At 36.5% G+C, this 22992-nt stretch overlaps 10 protein-coding genes and 5 non-coding genes across 15 annotated transcripts; 9 read left to right on the forward strand and 6 right to left on the reverse strand.

Annotated features, from left to right (window-relative positions):
• The first annotated feature begins 1826 nt into the window (after positions 1 to 1826).
• On the forward strand, positions 1827 to 1899 carry KAFR0Atrna1A. Its single transcript has one exon. It is a non-coding gene; the product is annotated as a tRNA-Ala (tRNA).
• Positions 1900 to 2088: 189 nt separating this feature from the next.
• Positions 2089 to 4110, reverse strand: KAFR0A00930 (proline--tRNA ligase; the record flags this gene model as incomplete). The annotated part of the gene is made up of 1 exon (XM_003954617.1): positions 2089 to 4110. One exon carries the CDS (start codon positions 4108 to 4110, stop codon positions 2089 to 2091), a length of 2022 nt encoding a protein of 673 aa, XP_003954666.1.
• Positions 4111 to 4503: 393 nt separating this feature from the next.
• On the forward strand, positions 4504 to 6159 carry DED81 (asparagine--tRNA ligase DED81; the record flags this gene model as incomplete). Its single annotated transcript, XM_003954618.1, has 1 exon — positions 4504 to 6159. One exon carries the CDS (start codon positions 4504 to 4506, stop codon positions 6157 to 6159), a length of 1656 nt encoding a protein of 551 aa, XP_003954667.1.
• Positions 6160 to 6614: 455 nt separating this feature from the next.
• ARG4 (argininosuccinate lyase ARG4) lies at positions 6615 to 8009 on the forward strand (the record flags this gene model as incomplete). The annotated part of the gene is made up of 1 exon (XM_003954619.1): positions 6615 to 8009. One exon carries the CDS (start codon positions 6615 to 6617, stop codon positions 8007 to 8009), a length of 1395 nt encoding a protein of 464 aa, XP_003954668.1.
• A 73-nt stretch (positions 8010 to 8082) lies between these two features.
• On the reverse strand, positions 8083 to 9249 carry YSC83 (Ysc83p; the record flags this gene model as incomplete). Its single annotated transcript, XM_003954620.1, has 1 exon — positions 8083 to 9249. One exon carries the CDS (start codon positions 9247 to 9249, stop codon positions 8083 to 8085), a length of 1167 nt encoding a protein of 388 aa, XP_003954669.1.
• Positions 9250 to 9600: 351 nt separating this feature from the next.
• Positions 9601 to 10791, forward strand: YSC84 (Ysc84p; the record flags this gene model as incomplete). Its single annotated transcript, XM_003954621.1, has 1 exon — positions 9601 to 10791. The coding sequence occupies one exon, from the start codon at positions 9601 to 9603 to the stop codon at positions 10789 to 10791; it is 1191 nt and encodes a 396-aa protein (XP_003954670.1).
• Positions 10792 to 11016: 225 nt separating this feature from the next.
• Positions 11017 to 12945, reverse strand: KAFR0A00980 (uncharacterized protein; the record flags this gene model as incomplete). The annotated part of the gene is made up of 1 exon (XM_003954622.1): positions 11017 to 12945. One exon carries the CDS (start codon positions 12943 to 12945, stop codon positions 11017 to 11019), a length of 1929 nt encoding a protein of 642 aa, XP_003954671.1.
• A 268-nt stretch (positions 12946 to 13213) lies between these two features.
• On the reverse strand, positions 13214 to 13285 carry KAFR0Atrna1Q. Its single transcript has one exon. It is a non-coding gene; the product is annotated as a tRNA-Gln (tRNA).
• Positions 13286 to 15330: 2045 nt separating this feature from the next.
• Positions 15331 to 16416, forward strand: KAFR0A00990 (cyclin family protein; the record flags this gene model as incomplete). The annotated part of the gene is made up of 1 exon (XM_003954623.1): positions 15331 to 16416. The coding sequence occupies one exon, from the start codon at positions 15331 to 15333 to the stop codon at positions 16414 to 16416; it is 1086 nt and encodes a 361-aa protein (XP_003954672.1).
• Positions 16417 to 16584: 168 nt separating this feature from the next.
• On the reverse strand, positions 16585 to 17658 carry KAFR0A01000 (uncharacterized protein; the record flags this gene model as incomplete). Its single annotated transcript, XM_003954624.1, has 1 exon — positions 16585 to 17658. The coding sequence occupies one exon, from the start codon at positions 17656 to 17658 to the stop codon at positions 16585 to 16587; it is 1074 nt and encodes a 357-aa protein (XP_003954673.1).
• A 608-nt stretch (positions 17659 to 18266) lies between these two features.
• Positions 18267 to 18365, reverse strand: KAFR0Atrna2K. The gene is made up of 2 exons: positions 18328 to 18365; positions 18267 to 18303 (listed from the first exon to the last, which is right to left on the reverse strand). It is a non-coding gene; the product is annotated as a tRNA-Lys (tRNA).
• Positions 18366 to 19658: 1293 nt separating this feature from the next.
• Positions 19659 to 19741, forward strand: KAFR0Atrna1L. Its single transcript has one exon. It is a non-coding gene; the product is annotated as a tRNA-Leu (tRNA).
• Positions 19742 to 19933: 192 nt separating this feature from the next.
• Positions 19934 to 21331, forward strand: KAFR0A01010 (uncharacterized protein; the record flags this gene model as incomplete). Its single annotated transcript, XM_003954625.1, has 1 exon — positions 19934 to 21331. The coding sequence occupies one exon, from the start codon at positions 19934 to 19936 to the stop codon at positions 21329 to 21331; it is 1398 nt and encodes a 465-aa protein (XP_003954674.1).
• An 879-nt stretch (positions 21332 to 22210) lies between these two features.
• On the forward strand, positions 22211 to 22282 carry KAFR0Atrna2Q. Its single transcript has one exon. It is a non-coding gene; the product is annotated as a tRNA-Gln (tRNA).
• A 486-nt stretch (positions 22283 to 22768) lies between these two features.
• CPP3 (cysteine-rich palmitoylated domain-containing protein CPP3) lies at positions 22769 to 22975 on the forward strand (the record flags this gene model as incomplete). The annotated part of the gene is made up of 1 exon (XM_003954626.1): positions 22769 to 22975. The coding sequence occupies one exon, from the start codon at positions 22769 to 22771 to the stop codon at positions 22973 to 22975; it is 207 nt and encodes a 68-aa protein (XP_003954675.1).
• Between the last annotated feature and the right edge of the window lie 17 nt (positions 22976 to 22992).

A 22992-nucleotide genomic window follows, 5' to 3' on the forward strand; every position in this document is an offset into this window, starting at 1 on the left:
TTATATAACTATGACGCTGCTTTAAACGTTCTACATCTTCACCATTTTCTATTTCCGATACATCGAAGACCGTTGCATGATTCCACGTTCGATCATCTTCCTTTCGATTCACATTGCGCATATTGTCACAGTATTTTGAAAATAAAGGTATACTTACATAATTTATATTAGTGTGATTCAAAAAGTCAAAGAAAGCTGGAAATGACCTAACATTTGATGAGGTTTGTCTTTATCTATATTTAATTTTTTAATGTTTTGTAGCAGTACCTATCGTTCGATTAAGGATCCCATTACTCATCAAAAAATCTCCTCAAAAATAATAAAGAAGAGGAATCATAAAATAATATGGTAATCCATCTAGTTACGTGAACATCATTTTGTTAATAGAAGCGTAGAATTCATGGGTAGGAAAAGGAACATATGATAATTACTCATCCCCGGTGATTTGCATTTCAGCTTGGTTCAGCTGTATCCGTTGGAACGATAGCGTGATGGGCCTATAATACTATAGCACATATTCTTAAACGAGAATGTCATAGATTGGTAACAGAATGTCAAGACAACTGCTTGCCATTAAAAGAAAATTCGCTACTTGTACAAATTGATCAAAAGTTATACAACGTCGGACAAGTAACAAGTGAGAGATTTTCATTATGTCGTCGACGAGAGTGTTATGAATTAGGAGGTGTAAACATACGTCATCTAATATCGAAAAGACAACTATCGGCAGTGTTCCTCTCTTATTGAAGATACGTTTTTATATAGAAAAGATATAGGGCGAATATTGATTTTAACTATATAGTGTAATACTGATTTCACAGTTTCTTTGTTTAGCTTGTTAGAACTAACTCTTAGATCTTACTTATTACTACACTGTCATCGGTTTGCAGCTCTCCAAGAGAGGGAAAGGCGCTTCTGGATTCGTTGGGCTTTTTGAATTTACCATGGATTTATAGAGTTGAGCAACCGGGAAAAACTGTTGTAACATAGACTGGGCCACTACAACATCAAGCTCTAAGTTCGTGTGACTGCTTTCCCAGAATCAAAACCTAAACACCCGCTGTTCAATTTATTAGCTTAAATATTCACATTATTGAATTTGGTTGAATATTGGTGAAAACTTTTCGTAGACGCAACTTTTGTCATCTTGAAAATTCCACACTATAAGAAGGAAATCTTCGTCATATTTGTTCTTAATCTTTTATCTCACTTTATAATTTCATATATTAGAAAGAAGATAAGCTTTTTTGATACGCTTTTAGCTATAGTTATACAATCAGATCGATTTTCAAGCTCTCTGTCCCTGAATTAGAATATATACATGACGTGAAGGAAGATCAGAGAATGATCTCTTTATATTATTTTCGTTAATAGTGTTCATTTTGTGGATGTCAGTCAAGTTAGTGAAGTAATTCTTATTAATCAGTGGTTATACCAAATAATGCACTGGTTATATATAAAATATAATCATAATATAAAATAATATAAAGTGATACAAACTTTGATCAAACTTCAGTGTTCACCTGAGTATTTATACCTTTTCCAACACATTTTGATTTATGCCAATTATCATGTTATAGATTTATGAGTCAATACGTTGCCATAATTATCGTATCATAATTATTGCATGATAATATGTATTCGTGTTTATCACGCCATAATTATTGTTCATATCTTCTCTAACATTCTAAATTTGTCATTCTAACTATCAAAACATTGAAATGTCAGTATATTGCCATTTCCAGCAATACAAGCGGTATCATATTCTCCCTCAATTATTTGTCTTGTTACCATAGTAGTTATTTGCAATAAAAGCAACAAATTACGGGCGTGTGGCGTAGTTGGTAGCGCGCTCCCTTAGCATGGGAGAGGTCTTCGGTTCGATTCCGGACTCGTCCAATTTTCTTTTTCGTCTTCTTTAAAGATACGTATCACAACAGGAACTTCCCTTTTACGTCTTGCACACAAATTATTACTATTATATTGATTTTTGAATTTTCTTTGTATAGTGTTTACATTTGATTAGTGCAAATAAATCGCGTCTTTCAAAATATATAACTAAGTGCTTTTATTAAATTTACAGAGTATCTAGTATGAGCGACCGAACATACAGTAGTTAACGGCCTTACGTTCACACTTAACACATTTTTGACCTTCCTTTAATTCTGGCTGTTGGAATGGAATACATAAGGATTTGGCCCCCATACTTGGGGCCTTGTCATCTTGTTCGAATTCTTCACCATCATCCCTCTTAGCAGAAGATTCCTTGATATCCTCTTCACATTCAGTGACACCACACCATGGAGATAAGATAACGTTCTTTTTGTTCAAGTTTGGAACGAAATCTTTCCATTCGTTGACGATGACTCTGTGGGTATCGAAAGCTTCCTTGGCCTTGTTGTATAAATCGTTGTGTAATTCATCCAAAATTTCTGGGATACGAGATTCTAATTCATCTAAGCTAACGATATATTTACGAGAGTCGTTTCTTCTAACGACAACAGCTTGGTTCTTTTCAATATCCTTTGGACCTAATTCAATACGAAGTGGAACACCCTTTAATTCGTACTGAGAGAATTTCCAGCCTGGTGTGTAGTTATCGTTGTAGTCACCAAAGGCTCTAATACCAGCTTGTTTCAAACGTTTTTCGATTTCATAAGCAGAGTCATGAATTTGCTTACGTTGTTCTGGTGTAGTCTTTTTGGTGATACCGACTGGGATGACAACGGCTTGTCTTTGGGAGACTCTTGGAGGGATGACTAAACCCTTGTTATCAGAATGGATCATAACCATAACACCGATAACACGAGTAGATAGACCCCAAGAGTTTTGGTAGGCAAAGATCTTTGGATGATCGGCACCTAATGGATTTTCGACAGAAAGGTTAAACATCTTGGAGAAGTTTTGACCCAAGTGATGAGAGGTAGCACCTTGAATACCACGACCAGTTTGTGGGATGTAACCTTCCACTGTGGTAGTGAATTCACCACCTGCGAATTTTTCCTTTTCAGTCTTGGTACCTTTAACAACTGGAACAGCTAATAACTCTTCGTAGACACCGGCGTAGAAATCTAAGATTTGTAAGACTTCATCGGTGGCTTCCTTTTCAGTTAAGAAAGCTGTGTGACCTTCTTGCCATAAAAATTCTCTTGTTCTTAAGAAAGGTTGTGGATGTTTGAATTCCCATCTGACGACAGAATTCCATTGGTTCAATTTCAATGGTAAATCTCTGTAAGATTGAATCCATTTAGCGTAGTATGGATACATGACGGTTTCAGAAGTAGGTCTAATAGCAATAGGTTCTTCTAATTCGGATGAACCAGCTCTAGTGACCCAAGCAACTTCTGGAGCAAAGCCTTCGACATGATCTTTTTCCCTTTCTAAGACACGAGAGGAGACGAACATTGGAAAGTAAGCGTTTTCTACACCAATATTCTTAATTCTGCTATCAAACCATTTCTGGATATTTTCCCAGATGGCGTAAGAAGGTGGTCTTAAGATGTAACAACCGGAAACATCGTAATAATCTAACATTTCACCTTTAGTTAAGATTTGTTGATACCAACCTGGGAAATCCTTAGCTTTATCGACGGTGATACCGATCAATTTAGCATCTTCCAAAGCGGCATTGGTTGGAGCAGCTTGTTTCTTCTTTGGTTCTTCTTTCTTGGCGACCTCTTGTGTGAAATCGACAGATTGTGGTTTGAATGCTAAACCGTTCAAGAATTGAAGTAACGCAGATTTTTTAATGAATAAAGAATCATTTAACTGTAAAGTGGTAGTATCGTCTAATGATTCCAGTTGATTATCGATCAATAATTTGAATTCAGTTTCAGCATTAGATAAGAAAGCTAAAGTGAAAGCCTTTGCTGAATCACACTTGAAGAAAGTCTTGAATAGATCATCGCGAGCCAATCTAGGATCTTTCAAAGCGGTAACTTGAGCAATTAATGGAGATGGCGTAGTAGTGGTTTGTAATGCTACGACGACAACTGGGACAGGAGTGGCAGATTTTGCGGTCTTTGGCTTGAAGACTAGGGACTTTACTGGAGTAGAGTCAGCTTCAGATCCAGAGACACACAGTTTTTGAAATGATTCTTCTAAAGACATTATTATCTCTGGTACAGGAGGGACCTAAAGAAGTAACAAGACAACACCTGATACTAAACAATCGAACAAGCCAGAAATCCTGGTAAAAGAGTTCAAAATCGACCAAGTTGATATCGACAAACCCACTCACAGCTGCACACACCAACCACAGTCAAACACCGATGATGCTTCCCATCGATTCTTCTCGCAGCGATGAAAAGAATTTTTGAAAAATTTTTCAAAATCGTTCGCGATGATTGCGACAGTAAATTTTTCTTTTTTTTTTTTCTTTCCTCGATGGCAGTTTTCAGTGAATCATCAAGTGAATACTTCAGTGATGGATCTTGGATGTAGCTGTTACTTAGCTTCTTGCTGGTCTTGATTGACGATTCTCTAGAGTTACACACATATACTATGTCTCTCTACATCAAAGACGCCACTGGTGTCGACGAGTTATCCGTTGCCGGTACTCAGGAACAACCATTCAAGACTCCTGCTTATGCTTTATTTGCATTCCAACAACAAAATGCAGATGCTCCAGAACCTAAGTTGTACGTCTTCAAGGCAGAAGACAGTGAATTCTTGGAAATCTCTGCTTCTGCTTTGAAGAAAGCTCGTAAAGGTTGTGAAGGTTTGAAGAAGAAATTGATCAAACAAAAGGAATTGGAACTAAAACAACAAGAACAGAAGCTTACAAAGCAAATGTCCGCTTTACAAATTTCTATCGAAGAAGACAAATCCTTACCAGCTGCTAAATCTTTTAAAGTCGCTAAAGTTTACGAACAAGTCGGTGAAAGAGTTAAGGTCTCCGGTTGGATCCACAGATTACGTTCCAACAAGAAAGTTGTCTTCGTAGTCCTAAGAGATGGTACTGGTTTCTTACAATGTGTCTTAACCGGTGATCTAGCTTTGGCCCAACAAACCGTCGATTTAACTTTAGAATCTACCGTCACCCTATATGGTACCATTACTAAATTACCAGAAGGTAAGAACGCTGCTGGTGGTGTCGAATTAGTCGTCGATTACTACCAAGTCCTAGGTCTAGCTCCTTCCGGTGACGATGCCTTCACCAACAAGATTGCTGAAGACTCTGATCCATCTCTATTATTAGACCAACGTCATTTAGCTTTAAGAGGTGAAGCTATATCAGGTGTCATGAAAGTCCGTGCCGCGCTATTAAGAGCGTTCAGACGTTTCTTCGAGGAAGAAAGCTTGACTGAAGTTACTCCACCGTGTATGGTTCAAACTCAAGTCGAAGGTGGTTCTACTCTATTCAAATTAGATTACTATGGTGAAGAAGCTTACTTGACTCAATCCTCTCAATTGTATTTGGAAACCTGTTTACCAGCTTTAGGTGACGTCTACTGTGTTCAAGAATCCTTCCGTGCCGAAAAATCCCACACTAGAAGACATTTATCTGAATATACTCATGTCGAAAGTGAATTGGCCTTCATAACATTCGATGACTTACTACAACATCTTGAACGTCTTATTTCTCAATCTGTCAAATACGTCTTAGAAGATCCTGTCGCAGGCCCAATTATCAAACAATTGAACCCGGATTTCGTTGCTCCAACTGGTCCATTTATGAGATTAGAATATAAAGATGCTATCACTTGGCTGAACGAACATGGCATCAAGAACGAAGACGGTAAAGACTTCAAATTCGGTGACGATATTGCTGAAGCTGCTGAAAGAAAGATGACTGATACCATTGGTGTTCCAATCTTATTAATCAAATTCCCAGTTGAAATCAAATCTTTCTACATGAAACGTTGTGCTGACGATCCACGTGTCACCGAATCCGTGGATGTCTTAATGCCAACCGTCGGTGAAATCACCGGTGGTTCCATGAGAATCACTCAAATTGACGAATTAATGGCTGGTTTCAAGCGTGAAGGTATTGATCCAAAGGCTTACTACTGGTTCATCGATCAAAGAAAATACGGTACTTGCGAGCACGGTGGTTACGGTTTAGGTACTGAACGTATCTTAGCTTGGTTATGTAACAGATTTACCGTCAGAGACTGTTCATTATACCCACGTTTCAGTGGCAGATGCAAACCATAGATTATTTCAGCATTCAAGATAGAGATTTTTTTATTTATTTAATTTCGCTGTGTATTCAATATGTAATTACGCCTCAATATAATAACAACAACAACTTATGACTGACATGCACATTTCAAATCCAGAAGCATCGAATCTGCTAATGGCAGACACCAATGAGTGATGAACGTGTCAAGCGTCAATGAGCCATACAGCTTCTCATTTTTTTTTTCTTGGCTGTACGCTGTGCGTGCGAGTCATAGATACTGCGACGCAGCATCGAGGAATATTAGATGACATTTCCATATTTGACTCATCGATTAAAAATGACTAATTATGCATGTATAAAAGTAAACCTTTGCTGGCAAGACTTAGATATATTTAAAGAAGGGAGAAATGGGACGTTTATAAATTATTGCTGGTGATTTCCTCAAAATACTAAACTAAAATTACAAAGGATTATCGATATACTAGAAATGGAAAATAAGAATTCTCAAAAATTATGGGGTGGCAGATTCACTGGGGAAGTCGATCCCTTGATGCAACTCTACAATGCATCATTACCCTATGATTATAAAATGTATAAAGTTGATTTACAGGGCACAAAGTCATACACTTCTGGCCTACAAAAATTGGGCTTGTTAACAGAGGATGAACTCTCTGAGATTCACTACGGTCTTGGAAAGATCAAAGAAGAATGGGAGAACAATACATTTATCCGTCTTCCGAGCGATGAGGATATTCATACTGCCAATGAAAGACGTCTTGGTGAAATTATTGGCACCGGCATCGCTGGCAAAGTCCATACCGGTAGATCTCGTAATGATCAAGTTGCGACCGATATGAGAATTTATTGTCGTGACATTTTGACAAACAATCTATTAACTTATTTAAAAGAATTAATAAGTGTTATTTGCAGAAGAGCTAACGAAGAAATGGATATTTTAATGCCAGGATATACTCATTTACAAAGAGCACAGCCTATTAGATGGTCTCACTGGCTGAGCTTCTATGCCACTTACTTTACAGAGGATTATAAAAGACTTCAAGAAATATTAGCCAGATTGAATGTATCTCCTTTAGGTGCTGGCGCTCTTGCAGGCCATCCTTATGGCATTGATAGAGAATTTTTAGCGCAAGATTTAGGTTTCAGCGGAGTCATTGGAAACTCCCTTGTAGCCGTCTCTGACAGAGATTTTGTCGTTGAGATAATGTTCTGGGGTTCGCTATTCATGAATCATATTTCCAGATTCTCTGAAGATTTAATTATTTATTCTACTGCTGAATTTGGTTTCATAAAATTAAGCGACGCTTATTCCACTGGTTCATCATTGATGCCTCAAAAAAAGAACGCTGACTCTTTAGAACTTTTAAGGGGTAAATCTGGTAGGGTCTTTGGTGATTTAGCTGGCTTTTTAATGACCTTGAAAGGTGTACCATCTACGTATGATAAAGATTTACAAGAAGATAAAGAAGCCTTATTTGATTCCCTAGTTACCGTCGAAAACTCAATTCTAATCGCTACAGGTGTTGTATCTACTTTAACTGTTGACAAAGCCAAAATGGAACAAGCTCTAACTATGGACATGTTAGCTACTGATTTGGCCGATTACTTGGTTAGAAAAGGTGTTCCATTTAGAGAAACTCATCATATATCTGGCGAATGTGTTGCGTTAGCGGAGAAGCTAAAATTGAGCGGCATTGATAAATTATCTATCGAACAATACAAACAAATTGATGCAAGATTCGAGAAAGATCTTTTTGAAACATTTGATTTTGAAAAGAGTGTCGAGAGAAGGAATGCTACCGGTGGAACAGCTAAGTCTGCAATACTAAAACAACTTGAAAACATACAAACCCAACTACAATAGTGAGTAGCATTAAAATGTATCATTTATTTTAAATTAGATTTTTATATACATGATAGAATGAAATCAAACTTTTTTACAAATAGAAAAAATTTCTTACTTGCCTATTCTTGGCTGATAAAAACCGCTTGAACCTTAACATTAATGGGAATATTGACCAAGTTGAAATGAAGCTCAATCTTCCCAGAAAGAAAACAGGGTGACGACCGAACAAAGTTCGGAACCAAAGTAAAAGTTTCTGGACAGGAGTTCCATTGGCTGACATTATTATCTTATACACAGGAGAATGTAAGCCGGATTGAATACTTGAACCAGACCATTTTAAGTATTTATAGTTTGATAATTGACCTTGAATCTGGAATAAACCCAAATGGATCATCATTACATTCAGAGAATCATATTTTTGCAAAGAATGATAGATAGAACTCACAAACCCAGATATGAAAAGTTCTGTAGGATGGTTTGACATTTGCAAATTATAAGACAATGAAGGATTGAATAATATTAACTGAGTTTTATTCCTAGAAGTAGTCAGTAAATGTGGTAGTAATTTAATTAGTGTGTTATACGATATCAAAATGTTTGATTTGATTTCATATTGTAAAGCTTCCATTGACAGTTCACCTGAAGGTTGATAGGAAAGATTTGGCATGAACAAAATTGATGCTAGTCTCCCATTTGGGAGGCTAGAACTATTCAAATAGTCAATGAACTTTTGAAGATCAGTGGAAGAGGAAGCATCTATGGGTATCAGGAAATCTGTTTCGTCTTTATATTTCTTGAACTTTTCAGCATTTTCAGAGCATATAAACACCGTGAAACGTCTTGCATATAGATCCATGACTTGCGATCTGACAATTGGATCGCTCATATCGCCGAGTATCAGTACGCAAAGAGACTCATTTTGAGGTAAACGAGACGGAATAGATGCTAGCTTCCAGAAAAGCACCAAAACAGTAGCTGAAGTCCCCAAACCGTAAAGCCAGTACTGGCTCTTACCACATTGGCTACCATTCAAGCCAGGAAACAGCTTCCGAAGCATACTACCTCCCATCGTGCCGGTCCTTTCAGGGATATTTCCCGAAGGAGTCAATGCCCAATCTTCTGCCATATCTTTCAACCTATCTACAACCGCCTGTCCCGAACTATCAATTAACCGGTAACACTTATCTATGTACCTTGTGCCCAGATCGAATACTCTGTCAACGAAATCTTCATTGCCTCTATTTTCCATGGAAACCATTTCAGACCAAGTTCTTCCAGCGTCCTGCTGTCTTATACTCTACCAGAATAGATCTATTTCCCTTTCACTTAACTAATCATCATCTGCATCTAAATTTCTTGGAATTTGTCTCGAGTTATTCAAAGACGGCTATGCGAAAGGGGTCGGCGTAACTGCAATATTGGGTTTATACTCCGAGCGATGCCATAATACGTTACAGTTTACTTCAAGCCAGGCACAGTTGCAAATCTTTTGAAGGATTAGGAGACTGAATTGTATAAATAGTATGTATGCAGTTTCTTGTTAACGGCGTGAGTTGTTGAAATCCCTTTCCCATCTAAACTTTGTAAATCAAAAGAGTGTGTCGTGAATATGTTTCATTTGAATAATCCCATTCCAAGAGGCTTGGAAAACGAGTCGAAGAAAGCTGCGAATGTCTTGGCCAGTTTCGTGAAACCCAACCAGGTTCTCGGTCAAGATAGTGTCATTCCGCCTTCTATCTTGAAGGAGGCAAGGGGTCTAGCCATTATTACCGTTTTGAAGGCAGGCTTTCTGTTTTCTGGTAGAGCAGGTTCAGGCGTCATCGTAGCGAGGTTACCCAACGGCGAATGGTCCGCTCCCTCTGCGATTGGAATGGCTGGTGCTGGTGCTGGTGGTCTGGTGGGTGCCGAATTAACGGATTTTGTCTTCATTTTAAATAATGATGAAGCTGTGAGGTCATTTTCTGAATTTGGTACAATCACTTTGGGTGGTAACATATCCGTATCTGCAGGCCCACTTGGAAGAAATGCAGAAGCAGGTGCATCTGCTTCGGTAGGTGGTATTGCTGCTGTTTTTTCCTATTCTAAAAGTAAGGGTCTGTTTGCCGGTGTATCTGTCGAAGGTTCTATGATTGTAGAGAGGAGAGAAACTAATAGAAAAGCTTACGGTGATAACTGTACTACAAAGATGATTCTTGCGGGGATGGTACAACCTCCTCGTGGTTCAAACGCCTTATATAGGATTCTGGAATCAAGGGCTTTTAACTATACTGGCGATTATGACAGAGACGATTTCTACGATGATATACCAAATGACTTAAATGGGGAGCTGCCACCAAAATCAAATCGTTACCGTGGCGATAGCTATATTGATGATGATAATTATTATGATCACAGAGGTCACAGAGATAGACTTTCTCCCAGAAGAGGGGTTGCCTCTCCACCAGCGTCATCTCGCAAATATGCAACTGATGAGATAAATGATGATGAAACATATGAACATCGTGGTGGTCGTGCAGAAAGGAGGACAAAGGAAACAGCTACCAACACTGATGACGAGGAGCTTTATGAACATCGTGGACAACATTCAGACCATCTACCTCAATTGTCTGACAAAAATCAAAGTGGTATGAAAGCTGTTGCATTATATAACTTTGGGGGCAAAGAGGAGGGTGATCTCATTTTCAAGAGAGGTGACATTATTGCAATAGTAAAAAGATCTGATTCTCAATACGATTGGTGGACGGGCAACTTAAATGGAAAAGAAGGACTATTCCCTGCAAACTATGTTGAAATCATTTAATGCTATTTTGATTTTCTTTCCCCGAATCTTGTTATGATTAATACTGCTTTTTTTGAAACAATCTTACCTAGTTTTTATTTAAAATAAATATTGAAGTATATCGTCAGTTATGAGTTTCATGGTTTCACTATGAAAAATATCATTCAAAAAATATTGGCTTCTAAAGCAGATATTTGTTAGCTATAAACAAAATGACAGATTATAAAGCTAGTAATGATAACTCTTCTATATTCCCTTTGTAAAGCCCAACTTGCTGATGGCTTCTTCGATTTGTCTATGCAATATTTCTTCGTAGTGTATGTTGGTATTAAGAAGAAGTAAGTATCTACTCAAGTTTGTCAGATCACCACACCAAAATACATTTACAATATATTCAGCAATACAATTCAAATTTTTTTCCTTCACGATTATCTGAATCTTCAAATAGTTTATGGCCCTCTTAATTTGTCTCTTAAGAGTATCTGTGACGTGCTCACTCTTTTGACGGAAAAAATTACTTGTAGGCATTTCTTGAACATTTCTATACAGAGGTAGAACATTTCTTGTATGTACTCCTTGTGGTGGGCCCCAATAATATGGATTAAAATATTGCAATGGCATGGGAAATTGTGGTTTTGTCATGCTAAAGTGAGATGCTGATCCTTGTGTTTCAGAGTTTGCACTTTCCTTACCATCTGCTTCACCTATATTGGTTTTTGCAGCTGCAAATGTAGCATTGATAACAGAACCACCAACCAGTTTCCCATTTAGATAGTTATAGAACTTTTTGGCATCATCTTTGGTTTTAAATGTAGCAAAACCTTTGAATGTGCCACTGTCTGGCTCATATTCTGTGATTTTTAAACGATCAAACTTCAAATGTTCTTGGATACATAGCTCCACCAGAAACTCCTTTGTACAGATCGTACTGAGGTTGTTAAGCTGTATAGTTGTTTTTGTGGACGCTTTCTTGACGATTGGCTGTTGTTGTTGCTGTTGTTGTTGTTGGTGGTGGTGGTGCTGTTGTTGTCTGGCTTTAGCCTTGGTTACTGAGATCTTTCTATCTTTGTACTTCTTCCCATCCAATTCTTCAATGGCTCTTTCAGTATCTGATCCCTTCTTATATGTAATAAATGCCCATTCTGATTTGAATTTCAGAACTTTGGATGTGAAGACAGATTTTACTGGGCCAACGACACTGAAAAAATCCAATATTTCATCTTCTGTGGTATCTATAGGCAAGTTTTTCACAAAAACAGCGTTAGGATGTGGCAGTGAACTTTTAATTTTAGTAAGCATTGAAGTTTTACCTTCAACTGTATTCAATTCATCCTCCAAAATAATGTGCTTATCAAGGTATGACTTTCTCTTCTCAAAGTCTGGAAAATTCCTTAATTCCTTATCAAAATGTAGACCACAAAGGATTTTGGCACCAAAGAAAGTTGTATTATTATATTTTTCAATAACTTCTCTGGCTACCTTGTCATCTTCATAATAAACAAAACCAATATTTTTTCTATGATCCAATTTACAAGATAAAATTTTACCATATTTTTTGAACGTATCATAGAATACTCTTGTGGTTAATTCAGAATTCTCTAATGGCAGATTAGAAAAAAAAATATTGGTGCCAATATTTTTCCTGTACAGACTATTCCTTAAAGAGGGCATTATCTTAATTTCACTTCCAAATACTTCAGTATAATTAAACTCTTCAATTACCCTATCGATCTCATCACTACCTGAAAAATTAAGATATCCATAGCCCAATGATTTTTTAGTTTCTGAATCGTAGCAAATCTTGACTGAATATAATGAGGAAAACTTATTAAATAGTTCTTTTAACATGCTTTCCGTTACATGTGGACCCAGACCACCTATAAATAGAGGAGTGACTTTCTTTTGGCTTTTGAAGTCAGTGGATAACTGTGGTTTTGTACCACTTCTCTTGGGAGTATTTTTTTTCCCAGAAATTGAGAATTTTTTGGGATTATGATTAATATCTTCTTGGTTTTCAAAGTTTTCTGAATTTTTTGAAGGCATTTTTATTTCTTCGCTTAAGTCAATCATAGATCCTTCAACTTTTTGCTTCAAAGAGCGTTCTGCATTTTGTTGCAACTTATTAATTGATAAATTATTCAAAATATTCAATCTTTGAGAAAAAGAGGTACTCATTGCTGCTTCTTGAAGATTTTCCTATCTTACCTTAGTCTTGTTTCTGTTTTATTTGACTGTAATTCAAGATATATTTTATTTTTTATGACTTTCCCAAATCTTCTTTACTTCCACAACAAGTGCCTTCTATTATAGTTTATGTCTATTTTTGTAACCATTGTTTGATGTAAAAACTATTTACTATTAAATAATCTTATCTGGCGAGTATTTTATGACAGATGACAGATGACAGACTGGACTCGAACTAGTGACACAAAAAAAATAAAAAAGGTCCTACCCGGATTCGAACCGGGGTTGGTCGGATCAAAACCGACAGTGATGACCACTACACTATAGAACCCAAATTTGTTAGTTTTTCTGTTGTAACATAGGCCAGCAAACTACAACATTAAGCTCTAAGCTCGTGCGACTGCTTTCCCAGAATCAAAACCTAAACACCCGCTGTTCAATTTATTAGCTTAAATATTCACATTATTGAATTTGGTTGAATATTGGTGAAAACTTTTCGTAGACGCAACTTTTGTTATCTTGAAGAATTCCACACTATAAGAAGGAAATCTTCGTCATATTTGTTCTTAATCTTTTATCTCACTTTATAATTTCATATATTAGAAAGAAGATAAGCTTTTTTGATACGCTTTTAGCTATAGTTAAACGATCAGATCGATTTTCAAGCTCTCTGTCCCTGAATTAGAATATACACAGGCCGTGTCATATTCTCTCTGTATTATCTGTCTTGTTACTGTATTGAACTTACAATATTTTTAAAAAACTTCCTACTCCTCCATGAAAGCACATACCTTTGTAGTCGTCATGAACGGAAGAGCGCTCACAATAAAAGTTCGTACGTAACTTCAAGCTTGTAGTCATGGTACCAGAATTATTGGATTTAATGTTTTGGGATGGTCCTGGTATTAGATGGTACTGATAAAGCAAGAAGATGCAAGCCTCAGGGCACTGGTCATCTGTAAGTGACGCAGATAAGCTATAAATCTGTTCATATAACATATCAATACCGTAACTCTTTTTTAAAGACATATTTTAACATATTCATCATTTCCACATTATGACTCTTATTGTAAAATGGTCCAGTAGTATCAAGGTAATGAAAACGCTGTACATAAGGTGAGAAAAAAATTGGCGCGTTGATCTCCAAAATAAAAGTCCCCCTGGCAAGATTAAATAGTTTTAATAGAAGAGAAATATCACACAGATGCTGATATTTTAATGTTATACAAACGTCACTTCACTTGCAATCATATAAGAAAAAAAATAGGAACTCTAGGTGATGTCACGTTGTATTGGAAGGCAACTAACTCCTATTTGATATATTTGTTCCAAAAACTGCAAGACATATTATTATAAGGTCCCAACAAAACTTGGGCTGGGTAAAAATTGAGAGTTTTATAGGTAGAGTATCAAAAGGTAAGCATCTCTCTTAACGACCTCTATCCAAACAATATAGCAAACTGTAAGGAGACAGACAGTTTATAGTTAACCAAGAAAAGTACATGGTATCAAAGACAAAAAAATTTTAGTATTATCGAGTAGCAATAGTTTTTCTTGGCAAGATTTCTAGAGAAGTTCAAATTCAGGAAAGAGTAACTCTAAGCGATTTCAAATGACAGGACAACATACTATGCCGTAACGTATGCGTGCCTGACATATATACTGATGGTGTTCAGCTATACAACTCAAAAATACGCCTAATTCACTGCATAGATTCCCAACATTACATGACTTCTTCTTCTGTTAGTAGCTACTACTGCACCACAAGTGTTCTAAATGATTTACCTCCTTATTTTCCTCCAAATTGCATTATGAATGTATATTAATACTTAAATGTTCGTAACCATAAGAACTGTTCCGTCACGTAAAGGTGGGTGGGTTGTTGACACATTGCCGTATTCGGTATAAACTGTCCATCCCACGCGAAGTCATTCCTCTGCGCGAATTCTCTGTATGGTGAAAAATTGGAACTCCGGCCTGTTGGTGAAAAAAAAATGCATCAAGTCCGAGTAGTCTTTTGTTGAAAAAGACGACAGCACAGAAAGCAGACTGAGATGTCGATGTTCGTAACATCCTTTTACGGAAATAATGTTTACATTTTACTCTTTTGGTTTTTCCTAAACTTGACAGGACGGCTAGAATGAGATGTGACATGTACAGCAGAAGAGGTTGAAACACAAAGACTTCAATGACTTATTTGATTTCATTTTACAGAAAGAACGGGAAACCCCCTCATCTTACGTGGGTAAAAAGGCCCTTGGTATATAAGTAATATAAGCTTCTTTTAATCCAGGTTTTATATCTAAGAAGATCTTAGTATAATTTTTTTTGTACAAAATTGTCTCTCTAAATTATTTGCAAAAAGTTATTTCTTTGATGGCTATCACTGAACTGGTGAGGGCTACACGTTCACGTACTGCACTTTCCAATGTCACTAATACTAAGACAGTAAGTGAAGAAATTCAACAAAGCTTAACTCATACATTATTGAAGACTAGCAATCGAGGTTTGCTAATGAAGATAAAATATATTCCAAATAAGGAGGATAATCCTCAGGTTAATACTTCATCTCACATCATAGTTCAAAAAACAACAAATAATAACAAAGTTAGCTACACGTGGGATGATTTAGATAGGGAAGATTTAAATGATCCATTGATGGTAAGCGAGTACGTACATGACATATTTCAAAATTTATACACATTAGAAACAGCATCTCTTCCCAACAAAAAAAAGATACTTAGAAATAGAAACATACGAGAGAACAGAGACATTCTAGTTAATTGGCTAGTTGAAGTTCATTGTAAGTTTGATTTGTTGCCTGAAACATTATATTTGGCAATTAATACCCTAGACAGATTTCTTTGCGAGGAAATTGTTGAGATTTGTCATTTACAGCTGATTGGAATAGCATGCCTCTTCATTGCAGCTAAATATGAAGAAGTTTATTCTCCCAGTATCCATAGTTTTGCATTTGAAACGAATGGTACCTATACAGTAGATGATATCAAGAGTGCAGAAAGGTATATTTTGCAAATCTTGAATTTTGACTTGAACTACGCCAACCCGTTAAACTTTCTTAGGCGGCTTTCAAAAGCAGATAACTATGATGTGCAAACAAGGACCTTGGCCAAGTATATGTTAGAAATCACATTAATTGACTTCCGCTTTATTGGCATAGTGCCTTCATTATGTGCCGCAGCGGCAATGTTCCTGTCCAGAAAAATGGTAGGGAAAGCGAAATGGAATAATAACCTAATACATTACTCTGGTGGATATACCAAAAGTCATATTGAGAGGGTGTGCAACATGATACTGGAGTATCTTGTCGAACCTGTTGTTCATGCTGAATTCTATAAAAAATATGCTACAAAGAGTTTTCTACGTGCGTCAGCAATATCATGTGACTGGGCCTTGAAGGTAAAAAGAAATAAATTTGATGTAATGACAATTCATGAATAACGGCCTTCTGCACACAAGTTATATATAGTTGTCCATAACTGTACTTAATTTCAAGAGCGAAGTAATGCATATTATCTATTAATGGTTACAAACAATTATCTATTGAGTGAATCTTATACAAATTCATAGCGAATTTAAATGCAAATAATGTGATGCAGAAAGAATAGTTTAGGTGTCCTCTTTTCTCTTTAGGACATTGTTTTCTTCTAGACACCATGTGTGGACAACAAGGTAGACATTCTTCGATTCTCTGCCTTGATACTTTCTGGTTAGGGAGTCTAAACCTGTAGATGGATTAGCAATTTCTTTTATAAGTGTGTTGCAATTTTTTATAAAACTTTCATCCTGTTCAGAATCAATGTTTCCCGCTTCAGAATCAAGCTTATCGTTCCATATTGATGTAAGTTTCTTTTTATTTTTGAGTATTCTCTTGGTTATTTTCATGGACATAGAGCTTATCGTTGATGGTTTCAAGTGGACAAATTTTGGACAACAGTAAGCATATTCTAAGATGAACTGGCTCATATTTTCTGTTGTGTCATCGTTTTCAGCTTCGTGGAATTTTCTTAGAAAATTCATAGGATTGGGCCAAGCAAGTTCGAATTCCAGAGACTTCAGTATGTAAATTTCAGCTTCCTTGATATCATTCATCGAAGCTGCTCCATCGGTAATATATGCATAATTTGAAAGTTTTGGAAGATTTACTTCTTCGAATTTAGCGGCGATAAATAAGGACGTTATAGCTAATAATTGCAATTTTGATACTTTAACTCTATTTTTTGAAAGAAATCTATCAAGGATATTCAGTGCCAGCAGTAACGTTTCTGGAACGTATCTAAATTTTTCATGTACTTCGACTAACCAGTCCACCAGTATAGATCTCATAGATGGACGTAAGTGATAAATAGATTCATTATCTGTTAAATAATTGAAAGTTGGAATAGTGGAAGCTTCTCGTGATAGTAAATGCGAGAAGATATCTGACGAATATTCTGATACTGAAACTAGGGTTTTCGTTCTTTCAATATTTGATTTTACTCTTTTGTGCTCATTGAATATTCTTGTTTCCTCCACTTCAGTAAATGATCTTTTCTTCGTGACAACACTTGATGGAGTCCTTGATATCTGTCTTTTCAAAAGGGAATCGCGGTTGTTACTATTGACAGGGACTTCAGCTAAGACCTGTCTAGTCTTTCCATGTTTTTGAGCAAGGGAAGTGTGACCAACAAAATTTTCTGTCATTGTATCTAACGAATGGAATGTGTAGTTATGATTGTATGATTGAATGCTATCAAAGACAAAACTATGCCTAAGTATTTATTCGAAAAGGACTACATGGAAAGGTCCCTTGAGAGAGGCTCATATTCATTCCTACTTAAATAAGAACATTAATTTTCTTCTATTTCAGTGTGGCAAAGAGGAATATTACATGAATTCGATTAAAAATGCCATAACGTATCCAAATTTGGTAGTGTAGCCACGACATAACGCGTCAATGCCTAATTCGTTCAATTTTAATTCTCTACTAAAGTAGATGATCAAAGCAGAGATCGAAAAGTTCAGCAATGACATTTGGCGACTATCTATTTTTTCATATTTTTCATGTTGCGACGCGCCGTACTTATTAGTTTTCGCTCTCTTTTGGTGTTTTGGCGTAATGAAATTTACTTTACGCGTCGCCGGTGAGATTGATGTCAACATTAAGAAGAATAGCAAAACCTCGCTCCTCGTCTAGTCAATACTTGAAACAACTGATTATGTTTAAGTTGCTATCTTCTTATGGACATTAGAATAATAGAGGTATAATCGTCGTAATTCAAAAGAATTTGCAAAAAGCAAAAAAAAGAAGACTCCTCATAGGGGGCTCGAACCCCTGACATTTCGGTTATCCTTGCTTAAGCGTAAAATTGCTTAAAAGCCGAACGCTCTACCAACTGAGCTAACAAGGATGAGTCTTCAGTGCCGTAGTGCTAATAAGATTCTTTCAATGGCCATAACTTCTTTTCTCATCAAAACATTTTTGCTAAAGATACTAGTGCTGGAAATGCTAGATAAAGCTAGACAAGGCTAGATACTGCTGGGCAAGACTAGGTGGTGCTAAACGTTTGTTGAGAATATCTCGGATGAATATTTGACGTATCGTTTAAAATCTTGAACAGGCACTGAGCAAAAGTCTGGAATAAGTTTTGTGCAGAAGTCCAGTACTACGACTTTTATTATTATCACTAAGACAAAACTGCGAGGATAGTAGTTGTGATGATGACATCAACATCTCTGGTTGATAATCGATTTTTGATGGAATCGGTTCCGGTCAAATTATTATACGAGGGATGAAATAAGAACAGAATTTCCTGGATTATTTCATTACCCTCGTTATTTTGTGTACGAGAAGATATAGATAGAGATATCAACTTACTACGATAATGACTCAATGATTAAGAACTTATGTTCCTACAAGCTTATCATGTCTAGCTGACGTAAAAGAAGATCAAAGCTTATCTCTTTTATATTATTATCCACATTATTGTTCATATTGTGCAAGGTCGGTCAAATAATTGAAGTAATTCTTATTAATCAGTGGTTATACCAAATAATGCACTGGTTATATATAAAATATAATCATAATATAAAATAATATAAAGTGATACAAACTTTGATCAAACTTCAGTGTTCACCTGAGTATTTATACCTTTTCCAACACATTTTGATTTATGCCAATTATCATGTTATAGATTTATGAGTAATAATCTGACATCAGAATAAGATCTTATATATTTAATATTTTTAACGGAAAATGGATGAAACTAGACGAGTAAAAAAGGAAATGGGCAAAAATTGATCAAAACATCAAAAGAATGTTAATAAAGTCTCATGATTGAAACCCCTACACCTATACCTTTTTCATAAATATCGTACCATAATTATTGCATGATAATATGTATTCGTTTTATCATGCCATATATGGTTCGTGTCAATACATTGTCGTGTTTATCACACCACAATTATTTCTTGTCAATATATGGTCGTGTTTATCACACCATAATTATTGTTCATATCTTCTATAACATTCTAAATTTGTCATTGTAACTATCAAAACATTGAAATGTCAGTATATTGCCATTTCCAGCAAAATGTCAGTATAATGACATTTCCAGCAAAAACAGTCAAAGAATTTGGAGCTTAGTGCGCCAATTTTCCATAATTTGGTAGCGCATTCTAGAATGAAAAACCATAACTTTAATGGAGGGTTGGCCGAGTGGTCTAAGGCGGCAGACTTAAGATCTGTTGGACGGTGTCCGCGCGAGTTCGAACCTCGCATCCTTCATTATTTTTTTTGATTTTCTGATCTTAAATTCTAACGATTCGTAATTGTTCATCGAAGGGGCGAATCACGCCCTAGCCGCCGAACTTTGGATAAAAGTATAAATATTGCTATATTATGTTCATCATGTTTCCGGTTTAATTCATCGCGACAGGTTATAAGCAGACAAAAAGCATATTTTCAAAGCTTAGAATAATGGTGTATACGGTTGATGAAAGGTTGACATTCAGATTTCGTGAAAATTATGCAGTAAATTTAGGTTCATTCTTTTTATTGGAGCCATGGATTTATCCAGATATGTTTGACAAAGGGGGAGCAAATGAGTTCGATGGTATGACAAACCAAGTGGCATCCATCGGTTTGGATGCTGCTGTACAAAAATTACGCAGTCATTACAATGAATATTTTAACGCCATTGATTGGAATTGGCTCAAGAATTCCGCCAATATCACTGCCTTGAGGGTACCTATCGGCTATTGGCACGTCAATAACGGTGCCTATCTAGATGGATTACCCTTCGCCCCTTTGAAGCCTCTGTATGCAGCCGCGACACCTTGGATATTTTTAAGAAACTTAATCGCAAAGGCTTACACGTATAAAATTGGTATTATAGTCGACATGCATGGTCTTCCAGGTGGTGCTAATGCTGATTTCCACAGTGGTTACAACAATGCTACTGCAACCTTCTTCACGAATGAAAGCTATGTTAATATCATGTGTAATCAAATTTTGCCATTCATAGTGAGCGATGTCTGTACTCCAAACGTCAACACCGTGGGTATCCAAATTGTTAATGAGGCAAGCTACGAAAGCTCGGGAACTACACAAAAAAACTACTATTTAAAAGCAATACAGGCTATAAATAAGATTGATAGCACTTTACCAGTGATCATATCTGATGGATGGAATCCTCAAGTGTTTGCAGAATGGGTCAATAACTACAATTTAGGCTGGACTACGGTTATTGACACCCATATATATAGGTGTTACTCTGATTCAGATAAGAGTAAGAGTGCGGGTACGATAATTAACGAACTACCTTCTACTGCTAACTTGCCTAAGACGTTGGCAGATTTTGTTATTGGAGAATTTTCTTGCGTCTTAGATGAGGCAACTTGGCAGAAAACTAGTGGTGACAGAACTACTTGGATCAAAAATTTCGGTCAAACACAAGTTTCCGTGTTTAACTCGAATGCAGGTGCAGGTTGGTTCTTTTGGACATTGAAATTTAAGTACGGTGATGGCGGTGAGTGGGGTTTTGTACCTTGTGTCAATAAGGGGTTCATTCCAGAAAGATCTAAAACAACTGTCAATATCGATTCTAATGCTGTGAATAATTTGATAAAACAACATCAGGATTATTGGAACAAAATTGGGGGCAGCTATGAATTTTGGAGGTATTCTGATGCACTAAATGGTGTTGTTGACGACATCAAGAAATTCTCATCATATAACAATTCGAGAATTGGTAGATGGGCTGCATGGAAAAAAATTCGCAGGTCTGAATATATTGCCTCAAAAGGCGATAGTCAGTATATGTGGGAATGGGATCAAGGATTTCAGGCTGGTCTTGACAATTTCAATAAGTATTGATCTAGTTCTCCTTTAATAGCTAGTACATCGTTTTTAGTTCGGCATTATTTTCTATAGCGTTGATATCCTGTTTTAGTTCACAGTATATATAACGTAATTTGCAGTAAATATTCTCAGAAGAACTAACTGAGTTGAGAGAGGAGCTCGTAAAACATTTTTTTTTTGCTCGAAAAAGTGTTCTGTCGTTAACTTAAATACTTTTTGCCAATTCCACGACGATGTATAAAACATTGCATGAGTATCGGGGATGAAATATGAAGTATTTAACATGAATTGTGTAGAGTAACATATGACGTTTCTGTACGAAGAAGAGGTTTAATAGTAAATTCTATTCTAGTCAAATAGCTAAGTTCACGAGTAAAAATGAAAAGTAGTGTTACTCAAAGTGCCTATTGAATTCCAGAAAGTTTTATGTTTTGTCGAAGACATAAATGTGTCACTTTAAGTGTATTACTTCAATTAATGCTGATTGAAAACAGTCACTTCAAACAAAAACGTAGAAAATATAAGACAATATCGAAGACTTGTAACCTACCAAAACAAATCTCGCTGAATATGTGCGACCTCATTAGTATGGTGTACTGAATACGGATGGCATCTCTAATAAGGGATATCTCAAATGGAAAACTCGAGATGTCAAGTGAAAAGGGGAATTTTTTATGCTTCTATGATTTTCAGACAAACACCTGCGAGTGCATGCGCTAATTAAAGATGGCAATAAATCCGTCATTAAGTAGCTTGAACAAAATATAAGATGAGAGTAAGAAGTGGAAATGATAACGACGCAGTGCCAGTAGGTAGATCGATTCCAAAGAGGGAAGGTCACTTATCTTATATCACAATGATCCGTACTGTTCTAATTGATAACCCGAATTTTCAGGTTCTATAGTGTAGTGGTCATCACTGTCGGTTTTGATCCGACCAACCCCGGTTCGAATCCGTGTAGGACCTCTTTTTTTAAAAAAAACGAACTACCTGTCACTGAACAGGGAACAAGCGACCAACTAAGGCAATAGCTAGAATACTTTGGTGTTATAGGTAATTATGTATTCAAGTACATACGATTAAGCATCCGCTTATTCCCTTTTAGGAGACTCAGCATAAGTTCCCTAATTTAATACAGCCCTCCCATTTGCGAACAGTCAGGTCCGTTACGACAAATGAGATCACCGATTGATACTCGGACCCTCTAATTGATAGAAACTGTGACGGTTTGTCAACCGTCAATTGTTCTTCATCTCAAAAAAAGCCTTGCATTGTACATCCACCCTTCAATGACACAAGCCTCCTTCTATCAGGAAACTTATTAAGGGTAGTTACTACGTAATTTCAGATGTCTATCAATATATAAGAAAGAGTAAGTATAACTTTCGATGAAGTACGTTAAGTATAGTCACATCTCACAATACAAAAAAGCACATAACCATATTAATAGCCATGAGAGGAGGGCATCATTCTCAGGAAAACGGTTACTATCAACAGGGACCTCCCCAACAAGGTCCTTACTACTCCCAACAAGGCCAGCCAGTATATTACCAGCAACAGCGACCCCAGAATCCAGACGGTGACAGCTGTTTGAAGACTTGTTGTAAGTGTCTATGCTGTCTCTGTCTATTGGATCTATGCTGCAACATTGCATTTTAGGCTGAAAATTTTGAAAA

The sequence above is a fragment of the Kazachstania africana genome, chromosome 1 (genome assembly GCF_000304475.1).
Source record: "Kazachstania africana CBS 2517 chromosome 1, complete genome".
In the NCBI taxonomy this organism is placed as follows: Eukaryota; Fungi; Ascomycota; class Saccharomycetes; order Saccharomycetales; family Saccharomycetaceae; genus Kazachstania; species Kazachstania africana.